At 36.7% G+C, this 11,926-nt stretch overlaps 1 protein-coding gene across 1 annotated transcript in view; it reads left to right on the forward strand.

Annotated features, from left to right (window-relative positions):
• LOC144958167 (zygotic DNA replication licensing factor mcm6-like) overlaps nt 1-11,260 on the forward strand; it is a 32,788-nt gene extending 21,528 nt beyond the window's left edge. Inside the window, exons 10-17 of the mRNA XM_078889935.1 lie at nt 1,857-2,021; nt 2,635-2,790; nt 3,221-3,349; nt 4,331-4,492; nt 5,014-5,146; nt 5,512-5,676; nt 7,324-7,463; nt 8,525-11,260. Of these exons, the coding sequence (XP_078746061.1) occupies nt 1,857-2,021; nt 2,635-2,790; nt 3,221-3,349; nt 4,331-4,492; nt 5,014-5,146; nt 5,512-5,676; nt 7,324-7,463; nt 8,525-8,644 (1,170 nt within the window). The 3' untranslated portion in view covers nt 8,645-11,260. The remainder of the gene's footprint in view (nt 1-1,856; nt 2,022-2,634; nt 2,791-3,220; nt 3,350-4,330; nt 4,493-5,013; nt 5,147-5,511; nt 5,677-7,323; nt 7,464-8,524) is intronic.
• The last annotated feature ends 666 nt before the right edge of the window (nt 11,261-11,926 follow it).

The raw sequence follows: 11,926 nt of genomic DNA on the forward strand, positions 1-11,926 counted from the left end.
TTTGTGGTTAATTAATGTACTGACCTGGCTGCCCTGTCCGACGTACCGAACTCACTTGGTCTTATCGACTGGTCCTGGGTGGGGTTCCTACCTCCCATAGTGGGCAGGGAGGTACTTGCCATGTCTTCTATCCCCTCTTATCTGTTTTTCAATTGCTTTCTGTCTTTGTTTTGGAGTGAGATTGCTTGGTTTTACCCTGACCTTGGTCGGAGTACTTGGCTGAGGGGGAAACAGTCGAATGTGTAGTTATAGTTTTGGGAGATGATATTTTTTTCCTTGTAAATCATCTCTCTGTTATGTACTGTTACTCTTTTCATTTTTAACATATGATTTGTAAACATTTGAGTGTGTTCCGAATAGTGGGGGTCTGTGCTTGTGTCTGGATGAGACTTTTAGGTGATCTCAAACTAAGTACTTTGATAGTGTGCTCTTGGAATCTACATCTGTTTCCTATTTGAACCAATTCCCCTTTGTCTTACCTTTTCTTGTGTGCTTTTTAATTGTAATTCTAGAACTTTTTACTATCCCGTTTTCTTCCTTTTTACTGGCGCTGATATGACATTGTGTGTTGCGAGCGCCGTAAAACCCTTAAAAACAAACATTATCGACTGTTCAATATCACATACCTCACACTGCCAAGTCAACAGGAAATCAAAGTGCACACGAAAACGAATACTGATGGTACGTCCACAATAATCAACAGCGAATCCTCATACCTCCATCAATTCTGCCAGTCTCCTCTCCTTGCCGACACAATTCCACCCACTGCTCCCGTTAGTTTTTCGCGTCATCCAGAATTACACCGACCTTCCGTTCGTTTACTTAACACAGCAACAAAAATAACACCACAACCACAGTTTTGTCTTGTTTGTATTTTATTTCTGGCATTGGGGTGGTGTAGATTTTATTTTACTCCCAATATATTTACTCTCATCACCCTCCCATAGTGGGCAGGGAGGTACATGCTGTGTCTTCTATCCCCCCATACCCGTTTTCCAATTGTTTTCTGTCATTGTCTTGGAATGAGATTACTTAGTTTTGTCCTGGTCCTTGCCGGAGTTCCTTGGCTGGGAGGGAAACAGTCGAATGTATAGTTATAGTTTTGGGAGATGATATTTTTTTCCTTGTAAATCATCTCTGTTATGAATTGTGTTATGTTTAGTTTACATATTATATTATATGATTGGTAAACATTTGAGTGTATTCCTCTTCGTTGGGACCTGTGCTTGTGTCTGGATGAGACTTTTAGGTGATCTCAAACTAAGTACTTTGACGGTATGCTCTTGGATCTACATCTATTTCCTATTTGAACCAATAATTCCCCTTTGTCTTATCTTTTCTTTTGTGCTTTAATTGTAATTCTAGAACTTTTTACTATCCCAGTTTCTTCCTTTTTACTGGCCTGATATGACCTTAATGTGTTGCAAGCGCCGTAAAACCCTTAAAAACAAACAATAACTCTCATCACCTTTAAGATTTTTTACTGGGTCCAAATGACACATAGTTCTATGCAGTTGTTTCAGTGGTAGTCATTTTCCACATCACAAAAGGAGCAAAATTTCAAGATTAGTTTTATTAGAATTTTTTTTTTTTCTAGATTATTTTTGTATTGAGTGTTTTGTGTTTGTGTGTGTGTGTGTGTTTTTCATATGCAACGTCTTTTTTTTTTTTTCTTATGCAATGTCTTTTAGATTTACTTGTACGCACACTCTACAGACAGTACAGCTTGGCATATGCCTTATAAAGAAGAGTGTTTAGATGGTATGAATGCTGCCTCTATACACACTATAAATGCAATTAAGTGTTCAGGTTGTAAATTTTGAATTTGCCATTGTTTTTGTTTTTTTTCTCAATAGGATGAAGAATCTCATGAATTTGTGATAGAAGCAGGAGCCTTGATGTTGGCCGACAATGGAGTCTGCTGCATCGATGAGTTTGACAAGATGGAGGCACACGACCAAGTGGCCATCCACGAGGCCATGGAGCAGCAGACCATTTCCATCACTAAGGCCGGTGTGCGCGTAAGTGAACCTTTTTCTTTCTGAAGCAAGCCTCACTTAATGGCAAAATTTTATGGATTGAATGCTCTTGGTAAGTCTCTCAAATTGACCTAATTAACTTTTCGCCTGTTTGTGACATGAACTTTTTTTCACTTGTAGTTTTTTGTACTTTAAAAAAAAGTGAGCTTTTATGAAGCACAATATCCACTAAACATGCTCAAAGCACTTTACAAGGGGTCCCTTGCCAACAGCAACATTTAACATTTAGGACGAGACATGATGCCTGTTAGGCGATATTACAATTTTTTCGGACAGAGAAAAATGCTGTTAACGGCCAGGTACTCATTTTACACCTGAAGAATATGGGTAAAGAGCCTTCTCCAAGGACACAACTATGAGCTTGTACCCAGGACCTTTAGGCACTTAAGGTTCTTCTTTATTGATTTTCCTTAATTTTGTGATATCTACACTACAGTGTTCACTCCACATATACTGAGTTTAACTTGCTTTGCATAAAGATTTAAGATGTTTGCCTCCCATATCTTTTTTTAGCATTGTTTCACAAAGGATACCCTTACATATTGTTTCCAACGGAGTTTAGAAGTTTAATAAGTATTTTTTATGTATTTTTCAGGCCTCGTTGAATGCCAGGACTTCCATTTTGGCTGCAGCCAACCCAATCGGTGGTCGTTACGACAGATCCAAATCCCTCAAACATAACATAAATATGACAGCCCCCATCATGTCCCGATTCGATCTCTTCTTTATCTTAGTGGATGAGTGCAATGAGGTAAGCATTTTTTAATGATAGTTATGGAAATAATTTACATCATGATTCCTAACCTGCCTCGTACTGTGATAAATTTGTAGAAGTATGAATTTTTTGCTCCATCTACAGAATTGCATAGGTTTCTTTGACTCAATAAAGTTTGCTGAAAAGGAAAGTTTAGTTCCTTAAAACCTATATTCAGGACTTTGGAGCATTTTTGGACTTGGACCATGGTGGCAACAAATTGTTGATTTGTGAAGCTATTTAAAGTGAATTTTTCTTTAGCAAACTACGAATTTTTGAAATTTCAAGTAGGTAGCTCTGTTATTCCATTGTATCTATGAAATTGGCATAGCATATCTGAGAAGTATTTTGTTGCTTTTCTGATAATAATCTGATCTATGCCCCATTTTGTACCAGTGGCTTCATGTTGCAACATCTTATCCTGTAGGTGACAGACTATGCCATTGCCAGACGTATCGTAGACCTTCACAGCAATGCAGACGAATCTATTGACAGAGTGTACTCAGTGGATGACATGAGAAGATATATTCTGTTTGCAAGACAGTTCAAGCCTAAGGTATGCGTTTATTTTGTTTATTTATTTTTTTCATCAGGGTTATAACCAATTATTGTACATCTTGATGATAATCATTTAGAGTGCAATTCACATTTTCACTACTTGTCGGTTCCTGCCTCCCATAGTGGGCAGGGAGGTACATACTGTGTCTTCTGTCCCCCTATATCTGTTTTCCAACTAGCTGTCTGTCTTTGTCTTGGAATGAGATTACTTGGTTTTGTCCTGGCCCTGGCCGGATACCTTGACTGGGAGGGAAACAGTCAAATGCATAGTTATTGTTTTGGGAGATGATATTTTTTTCTTGTAAATCATCTCTCTGTTATGCATTGTATTATGTTTTCTTTATAGTATATACGATTTGTAAAACATTTGAGTGTATTCCTCTTAGTGGGGACCTGTGCTTTTGTCTGGATGAGACTTTTAGGTAATCTCAAACTAAGTGCTTTGATTGTGTGCTCTTGGAATCTACATCTGTTTCCTATTTGAACCAATTCCCCTTTTGTCTTCTCTTTTCTTGGCCACTTTAATTGTATTTCTATAACTTTTTACTATCTTATTTTCTTCCTTTTTACTGGCGCTGATATAACCTAAATGTGTTGCAAGTGCCGTATAACCCTTAAAAACAAAACAAACAATCACTACTTGTCGTTTAATGAAATGTCTGGTTCAGTGGATGTGTTTTTGTGTCTTGATGTATAATACTTAAAAGGAGTTTTGTTCTTTAATTCCCGAGTTTTGCTTATTTTGTTTGTTTTTTTTAAGTTGTTTTTTTTTTCTAAATTAATTTGATTCAAAAAATATTTTTTATTTCATTATTTTTTACATTTTTATCTGTTAATTATTTTTTATTTTTAAATTTTCTTCTATTTAAACATGCATCACTGTCAGAAATTAAGGTGTTCTTTGTATTTTCCATCGTTTTTCATTCTTGGAAGGTTGGCAGGTCTGTAAATGTTTCCATCTCTTCTCTAACGTTACCAGATCAGCCCAGAGTCCCGTGATTACATGGTCGATGAGTACAAACGCTTGCGTCAACGTGACAGTTCCGGATCTGGCACTTCCTCCTGGAGAATCACCGTCCGTCAGTTGGAGAGTATGATCAGATTGTCAGAGGCCATGGCCAGGATGCATTGCCAGGATGAGGTGGGTAGAGGAGGCTTTTCTCTTTAGTTTGTAAAGCAAATATTTAAGAAAGGAGTCTGATTTGCATTTTTGTTTTTGTCTTATTATATACCTCACTGATTAATGTGACATTTTGATTTAACTGAAACAATAGACTACATCATCCTTTTATTGCCCACCGGAAGACCTTATTGATGATAACAAGACAGTCCTGATTAAGATAAAAAACTGAATAGGTGTTTATGAAAGGTGCCAGATAAAGCAAGACAGAGAAGTAGAAGAAAGAAAAAACATATATTGTTAGTATACTAAATATAGTAAAGTGAATTATAGTAACATATTTTAAGTATAGTATATTTTGTTTAGTATAGTTGTGCTGAAATCAACTTACTGTGCTTGCTTAGCTATCATTTAATTATTTCAAACTTCTAGTTGCCTTATTATCAAGAAGTGCTATTCTTGTGCTTTTTTATTTTTATAGTTAATCAGGTGGATGTGAGATTTAGTGATGAATGATCTAAATATTTTTTTACCCTGAACAGGTCCAGCCACGCCATGTGAAGGAAGCATTCAGGCTGTTGAACAAGTCCATCATTCGGGTTGAGCAACCAGACATCCACTTGGAGGAGGAACAGGAAACTCAAGAGGAGGATATGGTTGTCGATGAAAACACTGGTAAGCTTGATGGGTTTATCATATTCACACATTGCTTTTTCTTCTTCTTCTCCTGTGCTTGTGTCTGGGTGAGACTTAGGAGATCTCACAAACTTAATTTCATTTATTGTGTGCTCTTGCTCTTGGAATCTATTTCTGTTCCCTCTTTGAACCAGTGTTCAATTTCTTTTGATTGTAATTCTATAATTTTTTTACTTTCCCCACTTTCTTCCTTTTTATTGACGCTATATGACTTAAATGTGTCACCAGCATTGTAAAACCCTAAAGACAAAAATTAATATTCTTATTTCATTTAAGTGTATATGTATTGTTCATGCTTGCCTTTTGCTAGGAGAGAATCATAATGCAAGTCTCTTTCTTTACAGCACCGACTCAGGATGCAGCAACTAACGCAGGAGATGCTGTGACAGCCTCCCCACAACCCCCATCCCAGCAGTCAGGCAAACAGCCACTCAGATTGTCCTATGACGACTACAAACACATGGCCAACCTGCTGGTTCTACACATGAGGAGGAAAGAAGAGGAAGCAGGTGAGTTGGACTAGCTTGCTGTAAAAATTTATTTCACAAATGTGAATATTACATCTTTACATATCTAATGGTGTGGGTTTCTCATCTTTACTGTACAGCTACTGTGATCATCATCATCATAGCTTATCGCTCCAACACTCGGGTGGAGTTCCTGACCTCCCATAGTGGGCAGGGGGGTATATACTGTGTCTTCTATTCCCTTATATCTGTTTTCCAACATGCTTTCTGTCTTTGTCTTGGAATGAGATTACTTGGTTTTGTCCTGGCCCTGGCTGGAGTCCAGGGAAACAAGTCAAATGCATAGTTATTATTTTGGAAGATGATATTTTTTTCCTTGTAAATATCTATCTGTTATGTATTATTATATTTGTTATTTTGAATGTATAATGTAAGCATTTGAGTGTATTCCTCTTTTTTGGAATTTGTGCTCGTGTCCGGATGAGACTTATAGGTGATCTCAAACTAAGTGCATTGGTGCTCTTGGAATCTACATCTGATCCCTATTTGTTCTCAGTTCCACTATGTCTTACTTTTTCTTAGGTGCTTCAATTGTAATTATAGAACTTTTTTACTATCCCATTTTTTCCTTTTTACTGGCACTGGTATTACCTAAATGTGTTGCAAGCGCTGTAAAACACTTAAAAACAATCACTCCAACACCAAACCCACTCCACAGTATCTGGGGAGCAGACTCTTAGTTCATGGTCAGTGCAGCTGGGCCCATCCGGCATTCTCTAAGGATGTTCTCCATCGTCTGCTCTGGGCATCCACATGTACACAAGTTGGTCTCAGTCAGCCTCCACTTTCACTTGCAGATCTAGAACATTTGACTATCCCATTTTCTTTATTTTAACTGGTGCTCAAATGCCCTTAATATGTCAAAAGTGCTGTAAAAGCACATTAGTAATCAAAACAACACACATTTGCCAACGAACAACTGTCATAAGATTTCATTTTTCGAAATATTTTGAGCCAGAATAAAGCTTTTTTAAAAATCATTCTGATTGATTGCTATTTTGTCATTAAGTGTCATGACAAGAAATGGATTATAATGAGCATCGAGCAGGAGTGCATGAACAAAAATGCATCATTTCTTTGTCCTTGTGTCAAAATACAAACATTTCTATAGAATTGACAGCTTTTTGCTTCATTTCGTCTTGCCATATTCCGTGTAAATTTTCTCATTTTTGCATATTTTAGACAACATTGCTAATTAACATATGGAATTTCATGCTCATTGGCAAGACTAGGCACACATCTAAATCCAGCTCTAGTCCAAAATACTTAATAATAAGCAACAGAAATCTTTAGTCGCCAATGAAAACATTTATGAAGGTATTACCAAAAAAATCCAAATAGGCGGGATAAAAAAGTCTGCATGTCCATTCCGGCAAAAAGTATTTGGAATATTGGGGTTCAGCTACAACTATTGATAAAATCTTTGATTTCTTTCTTTATTATCTGATAAAAATATTTCATGTGTCTTTCTATTCATATTGGGGGACCCAATATTTCAATTGGTAGAGCACTCTCTTCACAAGCAAAGGGGCCAGGTGGTAGCAAGCAATTGCTATTATCTAACACCATATCGCTCTAAAGGACTACCTATCTGCATACCTTTTTTTAATTTCCAATTTGATTTTTCAGGTGAAGACGAGACAGGTTTAAGGAAGAGTGATGTGATTGGATGGTATTTGACAGAGATTGAAGACGAGATCCAATCAGAGGAGGAGTTGAATGAGAGACGAGCCATCGTTGAGAAAGTTATCGACAGGTTGATCAATCGAGTGAGTGAAACATTTTGTAGTGTCAAAATTTTATCTTATTTAGAATGCAGGATATAAATGTCTTATATAATAGCGTGTAACTAAATAATCTCAAATAGTATTTTATAAAACATAAACGGCAATGGAAAACGATTATTATATCCAAATGATATTCTAAAGTCAAGTCTAGACTATCACTATCAGAAACTGTTCATAGTTAAGTCAACTTGTACAAATTTCTAATTTAGGATACCAAAAACAAAAAGAAATATTAATCATACGCAAGTTTCAGATAAATTAACTTTGTCGTTCACGGTTTTCAATTGGTACAAGCTATTCTCGTTTAATTTTGGAACCAATTTTCTAGAATTACCTGATTAGCATAGCACAGTTCTGGAAATAGAATGTATGTAATGGGAAAACCACTCTCAGAGAACTGAAATTCTGGGTGGGGTTCCTACCTCCCATAGTGGGCAGGGAGGTACTTATTCTGTCTTCTATCCCCTTATATCTGTTTTCCAACTTGCATTCTGTCTTTGTCTTGGAATGAGATTGCTTGGTTTTGTCCTGGCCCTGGTCGGGGTTCTGGCTGGGAGGGAAACAGTCGAATGCATAGTTATTGTTTTGGGAGATGATATTTTTTTCCTTGTAAATCATCTCTCTGTTGTGTATTTTTATATTTGTTCTAATTTATATTGTAAGCATTTGAGTGTATTCCTCTTAGTGGGGGCCGTGCTTGTCTCCGGATGAGACTTATTGGTGATCTCAAACTAAGCACATTGGTGGTATGCTCTTGGAATCTACATCTGATCCCTATTTGTTCCCAGTTCCCCTTTGTCTTACTTTTTCTTGGATGCTTTAATTGTAATTCTAGAACTTTTTACTGTCCCATTTTCTTCCTTTTTACTGGCGCTGATATAACCTAAATGTGTTGCAAGCGCCGTAAAACCCTTAAAAACAAAAACAAAGAACTGAAATTTAGATCATTGTTTAGTTTAATTTTTCATTTCTAACTGCATATTATACTATTTCTATAAAGTTTCTGTTTTTGATTCATTCTTTTTTTTCCCTCTCAAATACAGGACCATATTTTGATTCAGTTGACTCAAACTGGCCTCAAGCCTCGACCACGACAGGAGACGGAACTTGTACAAGAACAAGATCCCATTTTGGTGGTGCATCCAAATTATATGGTTGAGTGATTTTTGTGAAACAGAACTTTTTAAAAAAAGAAATAGACATCCTACCCATTAATTGTCGATTTCAACTTTTTAAATTTTCCATATAAGGAAAATGGTTGATAAACTGTGATGAGATTATTTTTTTTTCACCTTTGAGGATTCCAATCAGTTATCAGAAATCATTCAATTTGTCCAATCCAGGAAAGAAATTCTGTTTTCCGAGAGTAAAGTTTATATATACACTTTGCATTTTATTCAGTAGTTTTGTAATACTTCACAAAGGGAGTGTTCGAGTTCACTTTTGAATAAAGAATCAAGGTTACTTTAGAGAACCTGGAAATTTCATAAATTGAGTTATGTGTAATGCAGTGGTGTAGACCACATCTTTCTGATCATTTACCACTTTAAATTTTCTTGCTATGTCTATTAGAACCACAGATGTATAAATAGAAAGTTAGGCCCATCCCGTTCTATTGCTTACCAAATCATGTCACTTCACTGCGCGTGTCCGCCATCGACAATAAGACCCTCACTTTCGGGAATTGGGAATTCCCCTATAGTCATTGTCGCTTAACGTATTTCTTTTGATTTGTGTTCGTATATTCCATGGTTTATTTATCCTTCGTGCAGTCCTTCATTTAATATCATTAATTTTAAAAATGTTCCAGCACCCTCTTTGGTAGTGGCTGTGCATCGCCACAAAGGAAATTTTTGCAGGGAAAAAATAGCGGCTGTCTCAAAATACCAATGACATGTGTCCAAGAAATTATACAGACAGGTGAAAAGATATTCCAGACAATCTTGCCCAGTCCAACAGCAGTGAACAGTCTACCGTCAAACCGCTTCGTGGACTTGCTGCACATGCAAACGATGGCACCAGTCAAGGCCCACACACCTTTTTAGCCTTTTTCCATCACTAAAATACCTGTTCTTTGACCATGAAATGGGCATTTATGCTGGTCACATAACATTGATCAAGACCGTCGTTACTGTCTGTATCAAGATGCGACTGCTGAATGCAAACTGTTCCATTAAAGGAACATATTTACTGTTAGGCCAGACATGAAAGAGGATGAAATTAAATAAAAGAGGTCCAATAGACCTCACAACACAAATGAACAAGAACCAAAGAAAGAGATAGAGAAAAAGGGAGAGAGAGAGATAAAGAGGAATTGAGAAAGAATGAAAGGGGGGGAGAGAGAGGGGACATATTGTCTATTACAGCGCATCTGAACTAAGCGAGTGAGGGTCTTAGAGCTAATGGCATGCATCCCCAGTGTTTTATAATGTCGCCCAGCTGTTACTATTTATAAATCTATGATTAGAACCCAAGTTATGGATTTTTTTCTGAATAAAATTTGTTGCTATGGGAATCAATTTATCTTCGATTTTGGCTCAAATCGAAGCTTGCATCTTCCCGGGTTTTCTCAGCCAGCCTCGCAAATTTGTCATATAAACAAATTGTGTTGTTGATTTTGGTGTCACGAATCAGAAATAGAAATATTGAGTTAAAATTAAGACAAAAAAGATGAATATTCATTGCCCTGCAAAATCCTTATGATATACACCAGTGTCTTGATTTTTGCTGATATGCGAGCTGTTATAGTTGGTACCTGATGTCAGAATTTAAATGTAGGCATGGCAAAATCGTCGTGATCTGTCTTTTCTGCGTGGTAAAATAAAATGTATTATCGTCAATTTTGTTTTATGGTGAGAATCAGCCTTATCAACCTGGTAGTTATTCTTACTGATGTATCTCCAGTCAAGTTGATTTGGATTTGAAATAGTAAATTTGTACGACCGACCATTAGGAAATTCGTAATTTTTGGGAGATAAAAATTGTAGTCACTATAGTTGACTTTAAAAATCAGCGTGCTGACATTGGAGGCAACATTTTGTAATTCTAGTAATTTTTCATAACAGTTGGGAGGCCTGCATTTTCAAGTAAATGCACATTTATAAGAATAGTCTCATAGGGTATTGGTGATATGCATTTATGTAAAATACTTACATCTGCCCACCCAATGATAAGCACTGACATACAAAAGTATGTGATCCTTAAATGTTTATGGTCTTGTTGACACAGTAGAATCCCGATATAACCAACACGCCTGACCAGAAAGACTAAGAGCAATGTTGACTTTATCTAATATCAACGGAATACACTTCTTAGGTAAAGAATAGAAAACGTGGGACGAACAAGAGGTGTTATGACTAAACAGATGTGGAATTTGAGTGTTATGCAGATTCTACTGCTTTTTAAAATTTAAGTGAGAACAAATCACCCAAGAGCTGAATGAGTTCTACATTAAGTATTTTCAGCCGTATACATTCTCAAATGGCTTGATTTTTGCTGAGGTGAGGTTGTCAAAAGTGTTATTACCTGATGTACATTTCAGAATGTAAATGAAGACATATAATAAATTCATTGTGATGATCTATCTTCGTCTCCACTGTAAAATGTAGTGCATAGTTGCTGTTAATTCTTGTACAAAGGAATGTGTAATGTTGAAAGCAAGTAATACATTTTTATTGTACTTTTCCTATATTATCATAATAAGCCACGCCACCACATTGTGTTCATCTTGTAAAATATTGCATACAGGTTATCATTCATAATAAATACATTTTCACTGACATCTTGTTTAGGTTTTTTTTTTTTTTTATTTATGCATCTGGATGGATTCTGGCAGATTTGGTGGACTGTGTGGGGTTCCCAACCTCCCATAGAGGGCTTCTATTCCCCTGTTTATGTTTTCCAATTGTTTTGTCTTTGTCTTGGAATGAGACTTAGTTTTATCCTGACCCCGGCCGGAGTCCTTGCCTGGGAGGTAATGTCGAATGTATCGTCTCTCTGTTATGTACTGTTATTTTTTATTTTAACATATGATTTGTAAACATTTGAGTATATTCCTCTTAGACTTAGTGGTGGTAGGATACACTCAAATGTTTACAAATCATATATACAGTTGTAAACGAAACAATACAGTGTAGATTAGAGAGATGATTTACAAGACAAAAATTATCATCTCCCAAAACTCTATACATTTGACCTTTTCCCTCCAGCTAGGGTATCCGGCCAGGGCCTGGTCAAAACCAAGTAATCTCTTCCAAGACAGTCAGAAAGCAGGTTGGGAAAACAAAGTGCCTCCCTGCCCACTATGGGAGGTCAGGAACCCCACCCAGGTATTACACCTCGCGAGTAAGACTGGGGGGGAATGGTTCAAATAGGCAACGTGTAGAGTGTAGATTTCGAGAGACAAATATAACAGATGACCCTTTCCCTCTCCAACAAGGGGAAAT

This window comes from Berghia stephanieae, chromosome 12, assembly GCF_034508935.2.
Source record: "Berghia stephanieae isolate SIO BIC M18660-M18661 chromosome 12, UCSD_Bste_1.3, whole genome shotgun sequence".
Lineage (NCBI taxonomy): Eukaryota > Metazoa > Mollusca > Gastropoda > Nudibranchia > Aeolidiidae > Berghia > Berghia stephanieae.